Raw genomic sequence first — 25,895 nt, forward strand, 5'->3', positions numbered from 1 at the left:
TCGACTCCACGGGGGCCCAGCCGACAGACCAAACTCTCACACGGGGAGCGAGCGGGAGCTTGCTGCTCCGGCACCATTTTGGCAAAACGATTTCTTTTCAGCTGAGCACTGAAAGTTGTTAACACAGGCTTTCGCTGAGAGGAACCCAGATATGATTTCAGGGACTTATTTTACTGAAACGGAGATCAATTTGCTCAAAGCGCCACTTTTGTACGCGTGTTCAGGCCGCAATGCAAGTGCTTATCCCAGTAAGGGACTCTGCGCTGTCCCCGCGCCGGTGTCATTAACAGACATGTTGTCCTGCTCATTTCGGCGATCAGCGTTGCCCCATTTTGATGAGCTCAGAACTAAGGCGCGAGTCGCCCAGCTTGTTTAACGTCTCTTTGGTCTTCTTCATCAACTGAATTACTCCTGCTGACCGTCAGTGTGCAGTTGGCTCATTTGGACAACAGACACTCTCAGGCCCTCGGCATAAAGAACACACGTACACATATATACACACACACACACCCACCCACCCAACACACACACACACCCACCCACCCACCCAACACACACACACACACACACACACACACACACACACACACACACACACCTAACACACACACACACACACACACCCACCCACCCACCCAACACACACACACACACACACACACACACACACACACACACACACACACACAAACACCCACCCACCCACCCAACACCCACCCACCCACACACACACACACACACACACACACACACACACACACAACATTACAATGAGACTACAATGAGAACAGCACGACGCTGTGGAGCCTGCTACATTTTGCACACCATGAACAGCTGAAGGCTGCTCATTTTGTCAGGTTTTTCTCCGTGTCATGCTGAATTACTTCAGTCCTCTCGCTTGTGACACCTTTGGTCCCTTCCTCCCCCCCTGCCCGTTATCACCATGACGATTCATTGCAGGTGAAGCGGGTCACCATTTCCAGCTCATTTGGTGGTGAGATCCGTGTTTACCAATCTAATGAGTCTCGTTTAGCTGCTCCCTAAAAAGCCAGCATGCAGGGAAGGGGGTGGAGGGGAACGCCAGCTCCCTCTGCTTCTGCCCGGCGACAGAACACTTTTCTGCTCGGCCAGGGTTTGTCGGGCCTGGTGAAATAATTAGTCCTGACAAGCCTGCATGAACACAGTGGCGGTCTACTGTACAGAGCGAGAGAAGAGGTAGGCCGTCCATTTAGGGCCAGTCGCTCAGCCCGGAATAATGAAAGAGCAGATTAATCTGTCAGTGGGCATGCTCAGACCAGCCGCTCAAACATGCGCCTGCCCGGCCAACGGATATGCTTTGAAAATGGGAGACTTTCAGCTGCAGCCTGCACTCGACTTGTGCCTGTGAGAAAAATGACACACTGGAGGTGTGTGGTCAAAAACACGGAGGATAATGCTGTATGCCTCCATCATTGCTGGCACTGTGCCTGGTTGCTACCATAGCTTACCAAAATGTGCTGTAAACTTCTGGTTGAATAACTAGCTCTTCCGTTGGCTTTCCAGTACCAATGGCAAATCTTATTCTCTAGTTTTAGTGCTATCAAATTCTTACCAAGGAATTTTTTTTCAAACATTATTAACTGTAGGCAAGGTTTTCCATCCTCTCTTCTTAAATAGGGAACAGTTCCTATCTGCTTCTAGTTTTGCTAATTCTGTCCTTACTGGCAAGAAAGCGCCAGGATCAAAGCACCATGCACGCAAAGCATGATGGGAGTATTGGAATGTTGTGATCACTGTGGATTGGTTAAGGAAATGAAATTATAGCCATACAGCTGTGTGTTTGAATCTGGGGTGGGGCTGTGGTATGCTTTATCAAAGTACATTTAATCTAAATTACTTTGATACGCATCCAGTTGTATAAATAGATGACACATAAGCTGCGACCGTCACCCTATAAACGAGCATCTCCTGAACAAATCACAATCACAATGAATTCTGTCCACTGGATGCTAGCAGGTAAAGAACATGTCCTAGCTTTGTAGCGTTTAGTACTGCCCCGATAAAAAGTCACACATCTGAAAAGCTTTTTGATCCTGGCGGAACCAGCTGACAGACTGAATCAGAAATTCCCATCCATACTGTCAATGGAAACTAGTAGGTTTGAATAAGATGATATTTCTTCAAAAAAGTTGAAATCTCCCCTCTCTTTGATCAAAATGCAGCCAATCGGTGGTGACTGTGATGTGTAAATCAAATCTCTGAGATGTTTTAATAATTCACAGTATTGAGTAAGTTATTCATTTCCACAGAATTTTAAGTATCAACATCTGCTTGCCTCCCTACTCTTTATATGATATGGTGAATCAGCCACTCATTACATACTTTTCCATACAACAAAAACAAATCTCATTGTGTTACTTTTGTTTATACATTGGGTGGGCCACTGAAATGGGATATCAGGGTGATCTAAGTGATGTTGGACGTGCCCTTCTTTCAATGCATTATCACAGAGGAGATGCAACAACCGCCATGTTAGAGAAGAGAAGAAGTGCTGATTAGGACAAAACAGGGTGGTGATTAGATCTTTATTACTCTAATTACAGTGACAAAACCACAGTACATTGATTACGTGGATGTTTCGGTGTGGGCGCTTGCTGAAAATACTGCGTTTAGGTTTCTCTAGGAACCGCCTCAAAACAATTCCGCAAAATAGAAATAGCTCAGAGTGGTTTGACTGTTTCATTCAAACTGAAGCTATTTTTGCGATGAGATGTAAGAAAATATCAATTTGTTCCTCTCTGTAAGGAATATTAATCTCATGGCACAACATACACAATTTCGTTGTATTTTTAATACAATGACAATAAAGGCATTCTGATTCTGATTCTGATTCTGAAAGCTGTCAATTATGACAATGATGGCTTATGTCAATTGAACATCTTATTTAGGCTCGAGTTTAACCCTTGATTATCTCATCACCGATATTCATGAAAAATGTTGTGCAGCTAATAAACAAAATGAACACTTAAATGCACAGCATACAGAGTAACTAGTTATACATTATACAGTGAGGAGGGTAGGGGGCCGCACACTAGGAACCACAAACCTAAAAGCTGCCAGGGTTCCCATACGTGTTTCCTTTACCTCTGCTTCCCCACAAACAGTCCTGTGCAAAGCCAGGCCCAGCCAATCAGAGGAGCTGGAACAAGATGGAACAATCCAGCAACATGAAAAACACCATGAATGCCTTTTCTGGGAGAAATCCCTGCTGTTTGGTTGCTAATAGTGTGATTTATTTATCTTTGATCAATATTGAGACTGACCATCAAAAAATGCACTCAGCTTGCTAGAATCATAAAAGAGCTGTATAAGGTTCTCACTGCCTCACTGAGTTTAAACTTCATTTATTCAAGCGATGACTCACCACTGTGACAAGCACTTTTTGCAGTTATAGCTACGCTGAGCTAAACGGCTATAACAAGAAATAGTGAATTTTCTAATAACTGGCCGTTTTAAAAATTTTGCAAGGCATGAGCTCATATTTCAGATGCCTCATAAAATGATAAATCAAAGATAAAGGACTCAATTTTTTAATCAACCTAAGAGGAGACAATTTCTGCATTCACACAGCACTACTAGGACATAATGCCCGCAAACCTCCAACATACTTGCACATTGGCAACAACTCATTTTTCACACTGCAAGTCCCATAGTGCATCAGGAGCAAGTCTGAATGGAGGATGGGGAGGGCTTCCTGATGTCACCTGAGAGACTGATTCGTGCCTGACAAGTCACAGGATGCCTTGGGAGGAGCCACCGTACTCCTGCAGAATGAGGCCAATTTCTCTGCCCTCAGATTCGAACCTCGAGCTGTAGGACCTGCACTAGACACGAGCACCCTAGCTGACCCCAGGACCCTGCGGTCCTTGTTTTGCCTGACAGAAAACAGCAGAAAAGCTAGAGGAACTAGAGCTCCACAGTTCCTCCTGGTCCCAGCTCAGACATTGCGAGCATGCACTTCAGGAAATAATGGGCTACCCCCCAATGCACTGTATTAAACACACTTGCTGCATAACCTTCAGATGGGATTCAGAATGAGAAACAAATTTTCCTGCTTACAATGAAAAAACACTGCTCTTTGCTCTGCGCTCCAAAGAATTAATCAGAGGGTCTCCAAGTGATGCTACATAATATTTTAAGCCGGCAAATAATCCCTTCTTCTTTCCTTGCTTTGCTACCAATCTCAGCCAAAAATAACCCCCGGCTCTGCTAATCCATGCAAAAGAGAAATGGTGTTTGTTTATTGGACGCGCGTGTGTGTCTGTGTGTGTGAGTGTGTGTGAGTGTGTGAGAGTGTGTGTGTGTGTGTGTGTGAGTGTGTGAGTGTATGAGTGTGTGAGAGTGTGAGAGTGTGAGAGTGTGTGTGTGTGTGTGTGTTTGCTCGTGCGAGTGTTTCCAGACCAGAGCTCTGCACTTGATGCACAGACAGCTAGGGATTAAGCATGGCTGCCTCCTGCCCATGTGCCCAGCACCTGAGCTCTGGCCTGTGTTCCCCCTGCTCCTGCACACCCGCAGACCTGCAATTCCCTTCCTGGACATCGGCAACCTTTTGGATTATTCCGTCTCGCCGGTGCCGCTACCCAGCTGTTCCTAGCATGGCCACCTCCCTCTAAATCCATGGAGATGCTCCGAGGACGGTTTTCAAGTCCTTTGCCCCGTGCTCTCTGATGTTACTGAAATAGGTCGCGAACCAAACGGTAAAAAAATAACAGGGTGGTAAAGTGTGCCTATATGCAAAGCATTCTGGGATACTATGGCTGTGAGTTTGAATTCGTGCAGCACAACAGCTGTCATACCCTTGAGCATGGTACTTAACCTGAATATTTCTAGTGAAATCCAGCTGTCTAAATAGGTTACGGAACATGTAGAAAACATAAGATCAGTAAGCCGGCCTGGATAACGTTGCACGTTACACAAACTGATGACATAATATATGGCAATGTATGACGGAGAGTAGGACATTTCCAGTTTAGCACAGAATCTGCTCTCTCGGTACCTTCGGTAATGACCAATCAAATGCCATATGTTCTCAAAACCCGAGGTGACATCTGTGTCCCTCTCGCTTCGCAATCGACCAGAATATGCGTTTGACTTAAAGCTACAGCATCTGATCATGCAAAGACCAATGACCCACTGCTTACTCACTGTGGCATCTAGCCTGAAGTCTGGCCTTTCTCAAAATCCACATGACTGTACAAAAGGATGCATCCACCTTAGCATCTGCTGCTGCATTTACACTCTGCACCAGAATGAGTGGTCTTAAATGGGGATCAGTGCAGCCTGCTGCGTGGGGACTACGGGCGGCCCAGGTGCACTTTGCTGCACCGCTAACGATGACCGAACGGGGCTCAGGTGTGATTACCAAGCTGGAAAGAGGGATTCCTCCACCTGAGTCACAGACGGAATCGGTAGACCTGCTCTGAGAGGAAGAGGCCGTCGCAATGCCAGCTCCGTTGCTAGACTCGACTGACCGATGTAACCAACGAGACCTGCCATTCAGTCTCTCACAAAGAGACTAGAATATAATTACCTATTTAAGCAACAGGCAGCCTTAACCAGATGGAGACTTTACCAAAGCTCACACTGTCCACTGGCAGAGCAGAGCATTTACTGCAGCACTTCAGCTGGGAAACCACGTCAAAGGATAGCAACGTCAGTATCAGAGATTCGAACCCGCTGCCAGCTACGTTCACACACATGCACACACACATTTTTTGGCTTCACGGCGGAACTGACCAACAGTGCTCCTTCCTGGTGCTCGCGCGCCCGCCCACACGTTTCATTATAGCAGCAATGACTGCTCCTCTGCAGAAAAACAGCTGAACTCATGGCAGCTCCCTGTGAACCCACCACCGCTCCCAAGATGTCAGCTGGTGTGACAGTCAGAGCAGTGAGCACCAATGTAAACAGCAAGTGTCTTTCCTGACTCCACTGACTGGTGGACAGAGAGGATGCCCTGGGTCACTCAACACTGTGGGCACTGGCATCTCTACTGAATGGCTTGCTGGTTAGTTCCACAATGACAGCACAGAGAGGACATGGCATGCTTAGCGGTCTAGTGAACCCTCTCCACTAGGAGCTAGTCACCTTGCAGTCTTCATACACATACAGGTAGTCAGACGCAAAGTAACAATACTAAGTGTACTACTTACACTTACTGTACTACTTGGTCTGGACAGGTAGTGGATATTGTGGTAGACCTCAGGCATTTCTCCTGCATTGTATATGGACAAAGGCTTATAGACAAAGCTTTAGAATGTGGAATTATACCTGTGTGTGTGTGTGTGTGTGTGTGTGTGTGTGTGTGTGTGTGTGTGTGTGTGTGTGTGTGTGTGTGTGCGCGTGTGCGTGTGCGCGTGAGAGAGAGAGAGAGAGAGACACAACGCAACCTTAGAGAACCGGTGGCCTAATTATATGGCTCTCCAGAATCTACTGCACATTGCTATCACCTGAAATTCCACATTGTGCAGACCTATGTGGACTTATTTTATGGCTGGAATTTGAAACTACACAATCCTACCAAAAGTCAAGGAACACCGGAAGTTATGTATAAAACATGCCTTTATTCTACGAAATTAATAGCATGTTGGCCTACTTTGGCCTTAATGACTGCTTCAATGCTTACAGGAAGAATGTCTGCTAATTTCTGGTAGAAAGCTAGTGGTGTTGTGCTCCACTCTTCCTTCACAGCATTAGGAAGCTGCACTACGGAAGATGGCATTCTTGGCCTTGCCCTAGTTCTGCATTCCACTTCATTCCAAAGATCTTCTGTCGGATTGAAGTTGGGGCTCTGTGCTGCCTGTGGCAATGTTGCGAGGGACTCACCCCCCCATGAGCCTAGACGGGACACCGGTGGAAATCGTCAGTTGCTTCCGTTTCCTGGGACTACAGATCTCCGACGACCTAGCGTGGACCCACAGCACGGAGGTCATGCTCAAGAAGGCACACCAATGCCTCTACCTCCTACAGTGCCTTAGGAAATGGTCGAGAGGACAGCGGAAAAGATCATCGGGTGTGCACTTCCATCCATTGAGGAGATCCTTCAGACCAGGTGTCGGAACAAGGCCAGCTCCATCATACAGGACCACAATCACCCTGGGCACCAACTGTTCACCCCCTGCGGTCCGGTTGCCGGTACTGTAGCATTCGCACCAGGACAAGCAGGTTCAAGAACAGTTTTTACCCACAGACAGTGCACCTACTGAACTGTTAATCGCTCAATTATTGGACTTATAGTTACACTGAGAACTCTGCTACAGAGCACGCAGTCACTTTCACTGTACGGTACTGCTCTGGTCATTTATCATTTATCATTTTACTGCACTGCACTGGTCACTTTATCATTATACCTTTTCATTATATTGTTGCTTCAACATCACATTTTTTGCCATTACCACGTTATTGTTACTACTTATTATGCTATTATTATCACTGTACTGCACTTGGTCACTTTACTACATTTTTTTTTGCACCACCCGCCACGGTAGTATAACTTTTACTTAGCCACATAACTCTTCTTAGTCACTTTTTATTATACTTATGTACTCACTTATTGTTTAGAGTTTATGTTTAGAAGTGATACTGCAGGAGTGAGTGGGGAGTAAGCATTTCGTTGTACTTGTTACACATGGCAATAAAGAATCTTGAATCATGAGAATCTTGAATTTTGAATGTTACGCTCTTCAAAACCACATAGAGACACATCCATAGTCACATCCATTTCCCTGAAATCAGATGGTGTGGCCCATGAATTTAGGTAGGATTGTGTCAACACTGTCCCTTAAGTTAATTTTTTAATGCTATGCTTTTTCCAAGAAACTGTATTACTAGTAATTTCAACTTCTGATTAGTTGTAGCCTCAGGTTCACCGCGTGTGGGCCTCCAAAATAAAATGGCTATGCTAATTTGGTTTACAGCCTCTGGTTTGTTGAAAGCTGTTTTTGATCGGGCCAGAATTGTGTGTGACAATAAAAATAAAGCACTTAATATTCCAAATCCAACTATTCCCTAAAACTACTATTATGCAGGTTGTTTGCTCACAAATGCTTGAATAAACTACTGCTTTGGGGAACGCTGGGGTATTATATTGGCGATTATTCTTACCTCAATTATTTAAGGGTAAGGTTTAAGGTTTTTCTGTATGTCAGCGAAAGACAATAGAAATTGACATGAGAATGGTTGCCTTTTAATGAGGGCATACTTTCTCAGACGATGGCCATTTCTCATTACATTTCTTGTTAAAACAGCAATAATGCCCCTGAGCTCTTAATGTAACAATCAACTGCATTACGCTATGCAACATCGAAACGCCGGTTTCATTGCTAATTCATTGCGCAACTTTTAAGGGGTCTTAGACAAAGCCAAACCAGGACCCACATATGACCACAACAGCGTAACAAGCTTGGCTGACAAGGGTACTTGGCTTCATCTTCCGAATGTCTCTCTGTCATAGTCTATTAACTAAAGACACACTGTCATTGGACGAAACATACATTAAGAGACTTACACGGGCTTTAAATTAATGAAGCAAACGAGTCCACTTAATATAGCACCCCAATATTGTGAGCCAATGCATTGGAACGATTGAAAGACTATGACGTCACTATATTGCCGCTAGCCCCTAAAGTTCAGGCAAACCGCTCTCCCCTCAATTATGATTGGGATTAACAAAATTTTGAGTTAAAATATATTTCACCAACACCCTTTATGTCACGTTGATTTAATTTACAGCATTCCACATCAGAAAGTAAAAACTCATTAAAATAATTATTTTATTATAAGTATTAATTTAATGTAGGCCAATCCGGTAACATCGAGCTTGATCCATTGTTTCATGTTTCCATTAATGGAATGTAGACTCGTGCTGAAAATTTACAGGTGGAAATTGTCTTGAGAAGGTTCGACTGTTGGAGAGTTTAAATGTAACTTGGTTTAAAAAAGACTAAAATAACCAAGTACTCAATGCATTTCAACCGTTTTAAATTTCACAGTCAGCGCCGTTTGCACAGAATTTGCTTGACGCTAAAACGAAGACTTAATTGTGTGGACAGGGGCAAGCAGGAGAATCACAGTGAATACACTCAGCCGAAATGCCCCCATTTCGCCTCAGGAAACATTTCAGAAACCGACGTCGTGTGCCAGGGCTTGTTACTTCTCACAAAAGAACACCAATGATTAAATATCACATTTAAACTCTGCTTTTCCAAACAATTCCTTAAAAATTGACTATTGCATGCAGATAACCGAGCGATGTTCCGCGAAAGCAACAGACAAAAATGGTTATGTTTGGTAAACCCAGACAAACGGAGTGTATGGCATAGCTCATTCAATTAACGCCAAGTCAAAAAAACGACGCTTTCCTACCTGGATGCTGCAAAGGAGGCATATTATATAAGGCAACATTGAGGTGATGGTTCCGATAAAACCTTGGCAGCACATTGAACAGAAGACTTTTCTTTAAATTTCAGTGTCGTTCGGTCGCCGGCTCATGGAAACAATGGCGAATTTTCTGCAGCATCAGACCGCTGCCAGTCCCCCCTCACACCCGACCTAAGGCGAACGATGGCGTGCTCTCCCTTTCACCTATACGTGGATATGCCCGCTACAGCCAGCGTTCTGATGTCAAAGGCCTCTAATTTTGGCCATCAGTTGTGAATAATGGTCGATTTCGCTGGCTAAGCCCGGTGCCCACGACGGCGCGGTGTGATGAATGGAACCAGAGCGCAACCCATCACTTTCCGAACGAGACTGACACACAGAGGCAACATTCTCCCTCTCCTCTCACGCCCCGCCCTAGTCTCCCATGAACCGCGGAGAGAAGCAGAAGGCACAGGACAAAACGGGCGCGCGACGGGGGATTCTGCATCTTCCTCTGTCTTTCCCCATCAAACCCTCCCACGGCTGCTGTCGCGAGGTGTTGCTTTTAACCAGAGGAACTGTACTACTTCTTCTCTGTCCGCAGCTGACTGAGTGTCTGCGCAGCTTGGAGAGAGCGTGGTTTTATGAAGAAAGCATGTTGATCCAAACAAAAATAACAAATTTAATGATGGCCGTGTACGGCCGTGTGATCTATGCGTGTTTGTTCCACTGTGGCTCATCAAGTCGAACTTGCTTTGTAAAAATGTACCAGATATGGCAAGCATCTGTATTACAGTGTTATCAGTGTGCACTTGTGAGTGCATTTTTCTGTTTGTTTCATGTTATTGAAGCGGTAGAAACTACTGTCGCTTTGGTAACCACAGAGCCACTTCGGTTTCTTAGGAAGCTATGTGCAATTTCCTCGACGGTGGCATGTAAAAAAGAAAGACTTTGGAAACAACACTTGGTATGCAAGGGATTTATAGACAGAGTGACATTTCAAGTTCCACAATGACGGTGCCCACACATTTACAACTTCTATTCCGATCTTCAATAACACACGCGCCCGTCACTTTTCCATATATGAAAGCAATGCGACTACAAAAGTCACATAAGAAAACTTGATACGATGTAAAGGAAATGCTCGTTCATACAGAACAGCATTTTAAAATCAGCCGTTCCAGTCATTGACTTTTATGCGTCGGATCCACAAGGTTTAGTGACAGGAATTGGTGACAAATTATTTGAAGACTTCTTCACTTCAAGTTATACGTTGTCAGTCAAGGGTTTTGTGCTCCTTCCGAATAAGGCAATGGCATTATCTACAAAACGGCATAATTTTAGACAGCGCTTAAGAGGTGTTTCACTTCACCTAGCGGTGCTTAATTAGTTTTACTGTATGCTTATTTGGCAAGATAACAACAGACAGTTACAAGAGGGGAACAGAAAGCCATGAAAGCAATCGCGCTCCTCTACTCTGCTAAAAAGACAAATTCCTCTCAGAATTTAAACAGATAATTGTCTTCTGCCTCGGTGTCAACAGTTTGAGTCAGAGGAACAACTGGAGTCTTTCTTTGCAAAAATCAACTAATAACCTATGGCCATTTAACATGCATATAAAAACAGAGATTGAAAGACTTTGAAATTCAAGATTTACTCAAAATAAGTCAAAGCCTTTGTAAAAATTCACCACTGGAAACCTGTTGAAGTATGATATACATTTCAAGTCAATGGTCCCAGTAAGATAAGATTCATAAAAGCTTATTGCATCCAAACAAAATTTTTTACCTGTGTTAAGTGTCTCAGAACCCTGTCCATCTTCCCTCAGAAGGTGTGCTGTTACCGGCCTGACACTATGGGGGTGCTTAGAGGTGCACTGCACCCCCACATCGACCTCAGTGCACCCCCAGTTGTCTCCTTATATCCTGATATCTACATAGTATTTATGACTTTTTGTGCACCTCCGTGGATTGCAAGTGTACCCCTCTGTATTTTCTTCTGATGCCGAGCCTGTGCTGTTATAAACATGCATACATACATACATACACATGCTATCTTAAACTATAATATTATTACAGAACATTCATATTCTGAAGCATTTTCAGATTGGAATGTTTACTAATTGCGTTTTTTGGATCTGGATAATCGTGTTTTTATGTGTCACTCTCAACACTGAAAGACCTCAATGTAATGATCTTATCTTATCAATGGGCTGTAAGACAGGATAGATGTGCAGCTGAGTGAAACAGAAAGGGTATCATTCCATCATTCTGTTAATACGCAAAAGCTCCTGGGGTAGTTGGGATCTTACCACCTCTGTTCAGAGGCTGAAAATGAGGGATCCATGTGTGATAGCAGTAGACCTCTACAGTGCATTATGGTTGTAAGTCCACTAACTCATTTTTAATTCGTGATTAAACTAATATGGCTCACAGAGACAATACAATCATATTTTCAAAGGCATCCGTTTGGTTGTTTGGATGTGCATTGTTCCACTCTGTGTAATCACGATGTCCTTCCCCTCACCTATTTAACTGTTCAGATTTGAACAGAAAAACAATGTTATCAAATTCTGTATCATGTAATAACTGTAGTAGAGATACACCTCCCTTTACTCTAGTAACTGTGTAACAGTATATATTTATACCACATGACTCTGTATTGATTCAGAATAGAAACAAATATGTGGTTTACCCTTTGGCTCTTATTTATTGATGTTCTCATACTGAGTATGTATGGATGATTGTTAAAGGTGCATGTACAGTCACTGATCTCAGACATACAGTTGGTTCAATAGTAGACATCTCACACAATACAGAATGCATCCATGAAATTTTAACACATTATATCAATTTCTCCTATCAATAAGAGAAAGACAGCCCATTGTTTACATTCTCGAATGCTGCTGAAATGATGACATGGTTCTGTCAAAATAAAAATGGCTTAACAAAGAAATGGCTATGTGCAAACAGCACAGCTAAAATGGAACGGTGAGTCCAACAGATGTTTAATTATGTCCTTGCATTAGTTACTACAGTGAGTAAAGTTGGTGACAGGAGATTCATACTACTGCGTCTTAATATTAAAGTCATATTATTATTATTATTATTATTAGTAGTAGTATTAGTAGTAGTAGCTGTAGAATTTATTTGGATTGTGGTCTTATCCAGAGCTGTGCTTACGTTATAGAAAGACACATTACATACATATCACAGGAGACACAATAACATTTTGTCGAGTAAGTAAAACAATTCCCTATTATTATATAATTGAGAGAGGTGAAATTAAGTCAGATAGTACTTCCCTCTAGATAGTACTATAACAGTATTATGCTCTTGTCAAGCATGGGCTTCTAATTGTGGCACACCATTAGCTTTTCATAACCATACTTTCAATTATATCATTACTTTATGTATTGGTTTCACAGATGCTCCTCTTCAGGGAAATGTATGTTTCTCTTTTGTGCAGTGTCTATTTGCACAACTTATTATCTTAATTAAGAAGTCTTGTGTTAACTTCTATGCTCATGTGTCGAACAGCAAAACCTCCACTCATGATTCAAACTTGCAACCTTCTGCTTGCATGAATAGTTGCCTATCCACTGCTCCATATAACATTTGTCTTCCCATTGAAGCATGCCATTAACCTGTGTCATCATGAAGCCACTCTTGCCAGACATCTCAGTGGAGACAAGACTCAGGGGTTTCACACCCGGCTTCCAAGCCATGTTCCAGTCCATGTTTTAGGGCCTTGTGTCCACCACTGACGCATTGCGTGATTAGCACATCCGGCAAACCAAATAATGCAGAGGAATGAGAATTTCTGGTCTACAGCACCAAAACGGAGCTTCTCAGTAGCAACAGCATGGGTTCTAAGTGAAAGGCAGTACTAACCAATAATAGTCCATCTTACACTAAGAATAAGCACGCTAGCCAATAGTAGCTCATCTCGCAAGCGTAGCTAAAGAATGGCTTACTATTGGTCGTTAAGATTATCCCCTGCTTCACCAATCGGATGGAAATCAAGGCCAAACGCTTGTTCAGGAGAATCGCTGCAGAGCAGGCGATGTGCGCGTTAACTGTTCTTTATCTCATCAGAAGGGTCTGACTGTGGCAGCAAAATTATCTTATCGCATCCCTAGATTATAACTATTTGCTGATCATCGTCGTTCCAAATATAAACTAATCTGCTGGAATAGCCAAAAAGTGGTTTAAATCTTTCACACACTTACTGGCAACTAGATTTTACCCCGTTTCCACTCAGTTTTGATTTGTGATAAATGTTATTAATGAGTATATAGTTCAAATGTAAAATAATAATGTCGCCTTCAATAATTAACAGTATTGTGTTTACAGGATTCAAACAAGACATAACGTTTTACACGTTCTAATCACATTGTTTCTTTTTCTTGTTATCTTCTTATATTCTTTACTGCTGGCGTATATTATTTTCTCTGATGTAATGATTAATTTATTTTTAGAATGTAATACTTTGATGAATACAAAACTGATTAGCGCTTCATTCGGCAGCGAGTGAGGTAACGTGGGTATTTCGTATAGTTTAGGTCTATACTGCCTCCGAGTGGTGAAATCTTAGCATTTACATCACATAAACATTGTATTCACAAGCATATCCTCGTCTTCAATAGCCTTTCAGTTATGTTGTGATTCACATATAAACTGGACATTTGCCTCGTTTCGCCATTAATGCTGTGACTTTAGAGTTAGTATAGTTTTAGAGGTTACCAACGCTGCAGTGCATTTTATTACGCATAAGAAAGAGAACTAAGAAATATATATAGTTGAATGATTGTGGATGTATGGGACTACAAGATGGCAGTATACCACTGTGTAATCATTACCTTTCACTGTATAGCCACAGAATCAGTGAGATCTCCTATCTATTGGGTCAAAGTGCAATAGGCTATGCTTTGATTTTTAACTTAAAAATAAAGGTTACATTCACGCCGTTTATAATTGTTTCAAACATTGATGTAGAATGTGTTAGAAAATTACGCCTCTTTACACAAAGTAGTAATTTGATATTTAAAAGAGAACGTGTCGGAGAGGTTTAGGTTACACAGAGTGGCCTTCGTCTGGCTACATTTTCTCTAGATTTTGTAATGCATTCACATCTGACAAAGCTGCATCCTCGACCTTTGCACCTTAGCCATCTATTCAGTCGGACCATGCTCACAATTCCAAAAATCAGTTGACCTATACAGTACGTAAGAGTCTACTTTACGTCCAGCAAACCACCCGCAGTTAATAACAACATCTTCCTATTATTACTGCTCATGTGGTGAACATTTGATGCAGCAGTTCAAGATCCGCTGCAGATCTTTTTATTTTTGTGAAAAATAAACAATGTACCCAGGGATGAATAAAATTGTGACATAAAGCAGACTAGAGTGCAGAGACGCTCTTTTGCAATATGTCATTTGACCTACCGATACAATTCAATGAAAAATCAAACCGGGTGCAAAACTGCACGGAAGGTATCAATATTTTAGCTCCGATACCATTACAGTTCCGGTAGAGGGCGTCAGTTCGCTTCCTTCGTGCAGCACAATGCAGTGGTATGCGGGGCATCGCGCGGTGCCGCTACGCGCACTCCTCTGTGACAGCGCAGCTAACTCAGACGCGGTGACTCCACTCCGTGTATTGCGATTGACCTTCATTCGGCGAAGCCCCCGTCAGTCCGCGGAGCTCCACAGTTCAGTCAGCTTTGGTCGGACAGTCACCGGAGAAGCTGCCCCTCGCGGAGCTCACACTTCGTGCACTGTCTCCGTACAGTCGTATGTCAAGACGGACAGGCGGCTTTCCCCCGTTTTCATCACCTGCGGAAAGCCAATGAAGTTTGATCGCGTCGTGGTGTTTTCATAAATCTTCGGGACTATTTTGAATTCGCCGATCCTGCTGGGTAAGTTTGTGTATTTGTATCAGCATCAACAGATGCTGGCATGGCATTTACCAAATAAGTTGCCATAGCAGAGCTCCGCAATAAATCAGACGAACTTTAAGATTTTTTTTTTCATATATGGATTTTTCATATGTGGATGTGGATTTCATTTGTATCTGAATCCTTATGATGAACTGTGTTTCGTATATTTATTGTTTTTATATCTTAAGATCACAGTTCCCCGTTGCTATTTTTACTCCGATTCTGTCCACGTCAATGACATATTAAATGACATGCTAACAAAACGTCAACCTGTTGCAGACCCGGACGTCATTCAAATTGACAACACGTTCAATTTTACTGTACGAGAAGCAGCGGAGAATACAATACGTTGTGATTGTAGATATTATTCGGTTACCTCCCTGGTGCTACAATCCAAACGTGCTTCTCTCAATTGACAGCGTGCATGGCAAGTCTTAGCACGACTGGGATATTGCATCAATGTGTTTTGAGGATTTTCAGGGATAAATATAATGAGAGATTGACCCTTTGGTGAACAGCAAGCCCGAAAAGGCTACTTTGATACAAAACAACAATGTGCGTCGAATGACGAGTATAAAACCGTGAAATGAGCGAAGCAGCAGCTATGATGTCAACTGCAGCTGCGTATTGTAAAACTACAAGAACGATCAGTGCTTAATATCATCGATCGTTAACAGTTAAATTTCAACCGAAACAGAGTCTATCATCAATGACGTGGGAATAGATAAACGATAGTATACAGTTTGCAGAGTACCCGTCCCTAAATTCATATATATCTTCCTTTTAAAAGTTGTACGAGGGGACTCGGTCAGACTTCGGATACCAGTAAGAACTGGCATTTAGAAGGATAATAGGCTCTGCATATATACCGCACACTTGCCAAGCCGGAGTCTTTCCTCCAACTGCTGCTCATTTGCATTCATCTCAATAGCTGTTGCGTGAGTGGCTGCGTCACGTTGCGATGCATTGTAATAAACCTGATCTTGATGGGATTTGGGGCGTGGAGGCGAGCAACAAAAATATTGCGGGGATTTTGACCTGGAATTCCCCACAGGTCACGACTGCAAAATGCCACCTGTCCTTGGACGCAGTCCTTTAAACTGAGCGCTGATTTACTCCACTGCTTTTCTGCCCTTCACATCTGTGTTAATACCCCAGCTGCAGGATTAAGCTGGAAAGAGATGCACAAGTAGAGACCGTGTTCCAAACAGAGGAAGTTCCATTTCTTCACGTGTTTGTTCTCGCGGCTGTATCGCCATACGTGTTTAGGGTGACAGCCTGTTGACACTTGCTTGTCAGACAACTATAAATAATACCCAAGAATAAAAAATCTAATATGCCAGCACTACACTGTTATCCTTTACCAACCAGCAGAGCGAGGGACAGTCATTCTCTGACCTTGTTGGAAGGGACCTGGGGTCATTTATACCTGTGTAGATTCAGCAAAAAACATGACCAAATTCATTAAACAGCAATGAGCCAACACCCGAACATAGAACATAGCTTTGCACAATCTATGCTACACTTTAAGCGCAACTGCCAGTCCTTCCTGATGATCCACATGGGATTTGTACCCACGACCCAGAAATCTAGAGTCCAGAGCTTTCACCAGCAATTTCCCCTGTTTCCTGTTCTATAAGTATCAGAGCACACAACTGGCAGCCCCTGGCTCTGAGCCACAAAATGGGATGGCCAGCTGTGGGGTTGCCAGCTCTCAGAATAGAACCCACAACTGGCAACCCAGCGTAATAGTAGAGAGCATTGGAAACGCATGCCCTGAGGCGTCCTTGATTCGTAGTGTAACAGTATGGTTAGTGGTGGAGCTAGCTAGCTGGGGAGTTGGCCAGTTTCTGTTTTGCACAGTCTGAACTGTAGCACGGTTTTGTTCTTTAGCCAGTCAGAATTGTTTGGGTCCTTGAGAATAGATTGTTTGCTGAATGGTTTTGACGAGAGCATACTGATGCATTAAGTGGGCATGGGGGGGATAGTGCCTTCTCTGCCTAACAGTAAACCTCCCTTAGTTCACTGGTGAACACCTTAAAAGGAGGCAGCATGTGGAATAACAGAAGCTAAAAGCATGTCCCATGTTGCGAACCTTTTAAAGAAACAGGTTGCTGTGTCTGCAGGGTATTGTTCCACATAGACACGGACAGCCACTTAATTAAGCACGGTCTATAATGTGTCTGCTCCCTTGTGTAGTGGTGGAATGGATCAGTGAGAGTATCTTCAGGATAAAGGGTGTGAGGCTAATACTACTGTTACTGCGACCTCCCCTCCACCTACCACCTACTTCTGCTTCCCTGGCAACTGCAGCCGGAGAGATACAGCTCAGATTATTCCATATCACGGTTAACAACTCCGACCCATGAGGTTCAGGGACTGCCGGTGTTTGTTTTAACATTACTTCTTACCCATTTAATTAAGATTAAATAGGAACTTTAATTGAGAAGGTTCACATTTGTTTGAGGAGTCAACCCTCCGTTGCACTAAGATTTTCATCTCTTGTTTATTGAAAGGTAATTCTAAACCATATGGGTTTAGAATTAGCCCTGCATGAATGGAATGGTACATCCCTGTGTCATCTGAAGATGGCACTGAGCATGTGGCAGAGTAGATCAGCTGAACCCAGAGCAGTGTGTTTTATATCCTTTTATATGATTCTGTTTTCATGGCAGGGTGGATCAGCTGAACCCAGAGCAGTATGTGCTGGAAGCGTTTAGATGGTCTTGGTGTAATTGCAGGGTGGACCATCTGAACCCAGAGCTGGATGTTCTGGAGCCCTTTACATGGTGCTGATTTAATAGCAGGGTAGACCCGCTGAACCCAGAGCAGTGTGTTTTGGAACCTTCTGGCAGGTACTGCCGGCCGTTTACGGAAACAGTCCCGGGTGGTTTGTGTGTTGCTGGTGGAGGCGCTCAGCTGCCCTTTCAGCTGCTCAGAGGATGCCAAGGGCACCAGCAGCGGCCATGAAGCCATATAAGGGCCCACAGCCGATGGCTCCCCAGTGAGGAGGCCCCGGGGCGGAACAGCAGTCAGCACTGGCTGCCGAGAGCCGAGCAGTCACCCACCCGCTGCAGCATGGATAGGCAGCTTGGACCAGAAGGTCATGGGTTCAAATCCAGTGTGGGAAGAGAAAGGAAAACACCTCACTCGAAGGGGTTTTAGTGGTGTAAAATTTAAGACATCTGTTTCCCCATGGCTGAAAGCCATCTGTCACCTGTAAATGTATGCACTTTTTTGGTATATCTTGGCAGCATACATAGCTAAAACAGAATTTTTGTTACAATACTTACAGAGATATCATTATTACATGCCATGTTCATCTGTGGTTTTTCAATTAGTGTCAGGCTGTCCATTCAACCATTCATTATATATGTCATTTTTGTTCCCAGAATATGAGGGAATAAGTTGTGGTGATGTGGACTGTGGATACCAGTATTATATTACATGAAAATGTATAATGTCAGACAGGGTATATCTACCATGTCTCTTCAGTGCTGTTTTACAGCTCATAAAATTTCTCGTTGGCTAGCAACCACATTTTGAGGAGCCAATATATCATCACTTTCCCATGACAGAATGTACTTTCCCATACAGAATATGTGCATGTTGCTTTTAAATAAATAAACATACAATACGCCAAAGTTGAGACAAGCTGTTGCATTCAAGTGCTTCATCTCCGTTGGTTTGGTTGCTAGCAGCTAATTGATTACAGCAGAGCTGACAGGCTGTTTAGAGAGGAATATTATACATCTTATTTTTTGAATGAATAATTCAGTGTGGCATTCCCACACAGATTCACACGCTAATGTCTGAGCGGCCCGCTGCTACGAGCGAGGGAATTACTCATAGAGACGAGGGCCATTACTCACCTTGTTCCGTTGCCCGCGATACATGCGGCATTTTATTCGTGCCCTTGATCACTTCATTAGATATGCTGCAGAAGCACATCCATAAACATTAGCGGTTGGCCAAGACACCCACTTTGATCACAGGATTTAGACTGAGGTGCATTCTGTGTTTCTGCTTCCATAGAAAAATGGCAGCGGTCTAAGAGAAAGTGGTCATCGGTCGCATATGTACGGCCGGGGTAGGTGATTGGTCAGCACAGAGCCAAAATGGTTCCTGGTTCATATCAATCTTTTAACAAGTATGCATTTTAGAGCAAACCCAGACTTGGGTTTCTGTGACCCACAGCTAAGTCAGAATCTTGGCTGTAATGGCCAAGTATGTAGAAAATGTGGAGTGTGCCATGCTCCATGCATGTAGTTTTTTCATAGCTTTCAAACACAATTTAAAAAATCGTGCTTATGTAATGCTTTCTGAATGAGAGCATACATAGCTAATGTAAATTAAACATGTGGTATGAAGTTGATTTCATACGATCAACACTGATAATACCTGCTGGTGGGGTCCGGATAGGGGCACATGGTAACATTCAGTGACCCCTTTCGCAGGAGGAATACTGATGCCACGTGTGATTGTGTGTTTCATGGGCTTATTTCCAGACGTTCCAGTGCCAGGGGTCAGCGATGAGATGGTGAAGCAGGACACGCCGTGCCGCAGTGGGATCCGCCAGCTCTCTGATTCGGTGGAGGGGCGTTAGGGCGTGGCCGCCATGGCGAAGAGCGCGGAGGTGAAGCTGGCTGTGTTCGGCAGAGCCGGGGTGGGGAAATCAGGTAGGGTCTGCCTTCCTCCATCTTTCTTCATCATCCTGTGCAGCCACTTAAATACACTCCCGTACCGAAAGGGTGAATGTTCTTAATGCTATAATGTTGTACTGTTACTTCTAGTTACACAATCTTGGAGAAGGAGCTAGAATGTACAGTTTGTTACTCTGTGAGTCTACTGTGTGTACAATTTAGTACAATTTATATTAGTTCCATAAACACGCTGTCTGCATGCATACCTGATTGTAGGTCATATGTCAAAGTATGGGAAGTGTTTACAATATATTTCTAAGGAAGATACTCATATTGCCTTATTTAGGGCTACATAAGACTGCATCATTGTATTCACAAACATTAATTCAAGGACATATATATCACTTTTTACATCTGACCTACCCTGCATAAAGTTACATATATGTTTGTTTAATGACCTTTGATGTCAGTGGTAATAAACAGCAATGAATGTCTGTGAATTCTTTTATGCAGTTTTATGCATGTTAATAAATTCTTATACATGCAGTTATGTAATCTTATGTATTGCTTAATAAGGCATGAAATACTCTTTAAGTGGTGCCACCAAGTGATTAAGATGCATGCATAATCCCTTACAAGGAGTAACAAACAAACATTAATTGCCTATTGCACCACAACACAGCTTGCTTCAGTTTGGGAAATACTTTGTTTCACATCTCACCCACATGATAATAGCCTTTCATTATGTAAAAACCATCCTTGATTGCAGATAAAACAAATAGGTTTGATTACTGAAATAATTAAGAGGAGAATTTGAATAGAAATGCCAAATGATTCCTCTAGAGCCTAGTACCACTTCACAGAGACAAAGTGTATGTAACAGTACTATTAATATGCAGTATTAATTTGGAGATGTACTGTTTATTGTCTCAAAAGATTTACTGCAAATGTTATGTAGTACGTTATAGAAGAGACAGAAGCTGTTACAGTATCAGACATCACAACTGAAGGTTACAGAGAATTATGCATTTAAGAAGGCTTTGAAAAAAACATTTGTGTGTTCCATTCACTGTCTGAATCTTGTTGGATGCAGTTAAATAAAATAAAGAGGATTTCTGTCAAAGACCCACCAGTACGGAGAGTATGATATTCTGGAAGATTCCAAGCATTGACTAAATGTAGAAGAAATATAGCGCAAGTCTGTATATACCACCAATGACTGTGTTTCAAAAACGATTCAAACTTCAGAGGTGAGGAAATAAAAAGTCAAAGATTTCCAATTCCGGCTTGGCACCAGTCAGATGTTAGTTTTGGAGATGAGAGAGAGGCTCTTTCACAAAATGTAGCATTGCTTCTAAGGTCAGGGAGAAAATGTCACTGATCACCATGGAAAATATCTTTCTATACTAGATGTGTTCGGAATGACAATCACAAAACACGCTTTGATGATGACAACCATTTCCAATGGAAAAATATTTGCAAGAAAAGAAAGGCTGAATGAGAAAATTCACTGAAAAGTTTTGCTGAATCTCATTCAAATTCACCGTGGCTGAATTCCTTGGTGAGGGATCGACCTCCCTAACTTCTGTAACCTAATTTTAAATTCAAAACCTGTCTTTTTCCCCTGATTCGAATACCAAGAGGAGGAAGAAATGAGTGGGTTCAATTTTAAAGTTATGAGGGAACATTTCTTGAATTACTGGTGAGCCACTTTTGTGAGTGCTGCGGACTTAGTCATAAAGAGGCCCGTAATAAAAGGGCAAGTCAGTGTAGGTGTTATCATTGCTTGTGGAGACTCATTCTGGGTCTCCAGTGTTTCAGTGCATACAGAGCTAGGTATGATTCATGCCACAAATTACCACCAGATGCCCATGGAACAGAGGCGCTTGGTTGACAATCAGTCCCTCACTAAGGCAATATTAATAAACGTGCCTGATTGTACTGAGAGCAGTGTCCTGCTGTTCAATCACCATGCTTTATGGAGACAGATTTAGTTATCTGTCAGCATTTACCTGTGAGTTTGTTTAGAAACAAATACATGTAATTCTGGTGCAGCTGTAAATAATTGATCAATGTTCCACAGTGTGTATTAAATAAAAAGCACAAATTTGATTAGAAAACCTTGAGTAACCTAGTTAAATTGGTAATTGAGTAACATGAATAGTTTGCCTTTTTGTGTTTGTTTCTTACATTTTTTTTCATTAACCTTACTGAATGACAAGCTCACGGATGCACTGCAAGATTAAATATAATACTTGCTTAAATGACAGCCAGGGTTCTTACTTAAACTAAAACAGAGGAATGCTTTTGGCTGACTATAAAGATGTGTAAGTCAGCCAGGAAAGGTAACTGCCTTGATGTGTGCTTCTTATCTCTGACTAAACATTGTCTCTGGGTTTCATTTCGTATTACTTATCATACTTACAGTACTTAATGTGAAAGCAATTTCCAGGTGCTGCTGTTATATTAATGTAAAACAATTAAAGTAAGGCAATATTTCTTCAGAGAAATGTCTAAGGTAATGTTTAAATTTCTTTTAATGATCCATCAGTATTTTCAAATAATCAGCATATCCTCCATAATGCAAAATAAGTGTTCCTATATCTTGTCTGAGCAGCAGAGGTATTAATGATATCTATGGTTGTAATTTAATAAGAGATGAATACTGTATTAACTTTTAATGTGTATAATCAAGAGGTTATAATGTAATAAAGATTCATTTACCATGATAATGAAGGAATTGGTTCTGGGGAACATTCCTGCTGCAAGGTTAAGATGGCTGTGCATTCTGTTGGATAGCTTTTGGGTCTGACCTGTAGTTGAATGTCAGATGCGGTCATACTTAAAAGCATGGTACAGACCTGCATTCTGTGATGTGTGATGTTCTAGTCAGCATGAGTTTGCCGTGCTCTTACAGTTCGTTGTAGAATACCTCCTTACCTTTAAATACCTGCCATGCAGCTACCATGTCGGCTGCCACGGTAACCAGCCCTCGATGAACTCCGCTGATGATACCTCTATATGTATAAATATGTTAACAGCGTTATGATGCAGTGTTGGTGGGGGTCAGACATGACGTTCATACATGTAAGCGTGTTATGTACAATACACCATGAATTATGAATGCTTAATGCAGCTGTTATGTCATGCTTATGTTGGCTTGATATATGCTTTCTGCAGCCGCACCTAATGTGCAATGTGACCGTGAAGTTTAACCTTAAGATGAGTAAGTTAAAAAACTATTTCTTGCGGTCAGAGTCTGGAGGTTGTTTGTCATCCTCATAGCAGAACGCAGACCTATATCCAATTATGTGAGATGCATTGATCGGCTTGAGTTGGTCCAGCTCTTGGACCGTGCGGTTTATCAAGTTATAGGACTCTGGCTGGAGGCTGGGAGTGATATATATCCGGATGATAAGCCTGTTACTTAGCTGACAGTCTTCCACGGGCCCCACAAGGGTTGGAGGCCACGCCACATGAAACGGCTCTCCTGGAAGGGAGTGGAAATTAAGTTTATTGAGCGCAAAAAAGCAACCGTAAAATGGCCTATCTACGGCATTCAGGGCTTCTGGCAATGGCCGTCTAAACCAGGAAAAGGTGAATTAAAAGCAAATGGTTTATGCGGAAACACCAGTTTATGTCTCAAGGTGCCATACCGAGCCATGAATTTCCTTTATGAAATAATTGTGCACCAGAGGTATGTCAACTAGCTTGTATTTTCAGAGTGCAGAGATGAAAAGTGCACACACACAGGCGTGGTTTTGAGTGTGAGATAAAATGCCCAGGGAGGGACGGGCAAACAGAACACAGCACTTCTCCGCTGTGTGCGGGAGGTGTTCTGTTATCCAGAGACGTCTTCTCCCCAGGCACCTCATTTCCATCACAAGAGAGCACCTTCTCCAGATGGAATGTGTTGTTTTTCTGTCATCTTCCATTAAGGGGTTTTTCAAATTTTTTTTAACATTTTTTTTTTTTTTTACAAAGGTATATTTCTCTATTTCATGTTCAGTCGCATTAAAGCCTGCATGCAAATTTCAGAGGCGGCTTTCATGATGGCTGATCTGGGGTCAGTATATTCAACCCACAAACCTTTGAGTAAAAGAAAGATGCTGATTCAGGATCTGTGGGCATGGGGGCAGAATGTGTACCGATTGGCAGCGAGAGAATGGGAACGCGTCAGAAGATAAACAGTGATGTGTGACATGCTTACATTCAGATGGGTTTTATAGCAGCCAAGAAACTGTAGCAAACATTTCCAGATATTCTGTGCCACGTGTCATTTCACAAGAAATTGACACTTGGTTCTGAATTGTTTTCATCACCTTATGGTTGTGCTAATGAGATAAAAAGAGCAGCTCAATTCGAGCCTGTAATCTTAAAAGCAAACACAGGCACTTAAATACAATAAGCGCATGTAAATTGATCAGTAGCACAGCTGACAATATAGCCAATCAATAGCGTTGACTGCTTTTATTGAACCAATCCAGTGAACATCACCACAACTCATAACTAGGATGTCCATAATAACACTTAGCAGGCCAATAAAAGAGAATTACACTCATGATATAGACACAAGTCCTTTAAAAAAAATGACCAATCACCACCACAGCTATTATACAAATATGGCCTATATTTCCCTCACTGCACAGCACAGGAAATTGAAATTCAGAGTAATTAATCCGTGATTCAATTCTGCTCTTTCCTTCTCGGCTTAATCCCTCCGGAAACCTATTTACAGGCACATAAGCCCATGCCTTTATCAAGGGCAACTTATAGTGCGTTGCTGCACGGCATTTGCCTTAATGAAGGGTGTAGGTGCTGTGTCCCATTCGGGATTTGAAGCCTGTAGCCCTTCTGTTTTTGACTCCAATTCCCTGTCAACCCAAGGTCACCCTTGTAGCAAATGAGAAGACAGCCTCTGCTGATTGGTACAAAATGGAGGCAAAGATGGGCCTAGTGTAGGTGTGGGTGGACGGAGGCGCTTGCCCTCTTCTGTCCGTGTGGTATAATTTTACACGATCCTGTGCTGGGTGAGCGCATGTCCCTGATTGGCTGGGGCTGACATTCACCCCCCCATGTCGCTTGGAGCACCGTGTTTTGGAGATGGGATCCCTCAGGAAGTGTAAAAGTGTCTCCTGGAGCAGGCTCTGTGCCAGCAACGTTTAAATCATGTGACCTGCTGCCAGGGAGGCTGAGCCCAGAGACAGGTTTAGTGGTGGGTGCAGGGAGGGAGTGCCCATCTGAGGTGAAAGACTGCAGCGTCAGCGTCAAAGGATCTGCATATCTCTGCATTGGACGTGTATGGCCGCCAGGGCTCAAACAACAGCAGCATCTTTCCATATTGCTTGGTTTTGAGGGGCAACTTGTTTTAAAAGGATCTGGCCATTGCAAACCAGAAACCAGTTTTGAAACGATACAATAAGGTACTAGAAAGCCTTGTCCCTTATCGTCAATGATATTGGTGCATGTGCCACATGCATTTATATGAATAGCAGTTCCATCAGTGGACGCAGTTGAACAGATGCGATGAGGGATACCTTCTGGCTATTGATTGCGAATGATTACTAGCTCAGCTCTAAGGTCGTGATTCACATGCTGAAATGGTCTCTTGTGCAGGACTAGATTAAATATTTGCCTCAGTGTGATTGGCCGCATATGTGATTTAGTTCTTGGGTAGGCCAATCAAAGTGTGACTCAAAGATAAACTGATGAACCAGGCATGTAGAAGTCCTGTTGTGGAGGCAAGAGGCATATATACAATAAGCCCAAGCTACCCTTTCACCTGATTACCAAACACTCAAAAACAGAGGTGTGGTTAGTCACTCAGTAGCCCCATAAAAAGACATTATGGTCTGCTCTCAGATTAGTGCTCAACCAGGCAATTTAAATGTTATAATAAATACTAAAGCAGAT

General features: G+C 42.7%; 2 protein-coding genes across 2 annotated transcripts in view; one reads left to right on the forward strand and one right to left on the reverse strand.

Annotated features, from left to right (window-relative positions):
• ptpro (protein tyrosine phosphatase receptor type O) overlaps positions 1–9,903 on the reverse strand; it is a 52,803-nt gene extending 42,900 nt beyond the window's left edge. The window contains exon 1 of the mRNA XM_036519992.1: positions 9,403–9,903. Within this exon, the coding sequence (XP_036375885.1) occupies positions 9,403–9,477 (75 nt within the window). The 5' untranslated portion in view covers positions 9,478–9,903. The remainder of the gene's footprint in view (positions 1–9,402) is intronic.
• A 5,136-nt stretch (positions 9,904–15,039) lies between these two features.
• rerg (RAS-like, estrogen-regulated, growth inhibitor) overlaps positions 15,040–25,895 on the forward strand; it is a 31,992-nt gene continuing 21,136 nt past the window's right edge. The window contains exons 1-2 of the mRNA XM_036520155.1: positions 15,040–15,318; positions 19,848–20,018. Of these exons, the coding sequence (XP_036376048.1) occupies positions 19,958–20,018 (61 nt within the window). The 5' untranslated portion in view covers positions 15,040–15,318; positions 19,848–19,957. The remainder of the gene's footprint in view (positions 15,319–19,847; positions 20,019–25,895) is intronic.

The sequence above is a fragment of the Megalops cyprinoides genome, chromosome 25, assembly GCF_013368585.1.
Source record: "Megalops cyprinoides isolate fMegCyp1 chromosome 25, fMegCyp1.pri, whole genome shotgun sequence".
NCBI lineage: Eukaryota > Metazoa > Chordata > Actinopteri > Elopiformes > Megalopidae > Megalops > Megalops cyprinoides.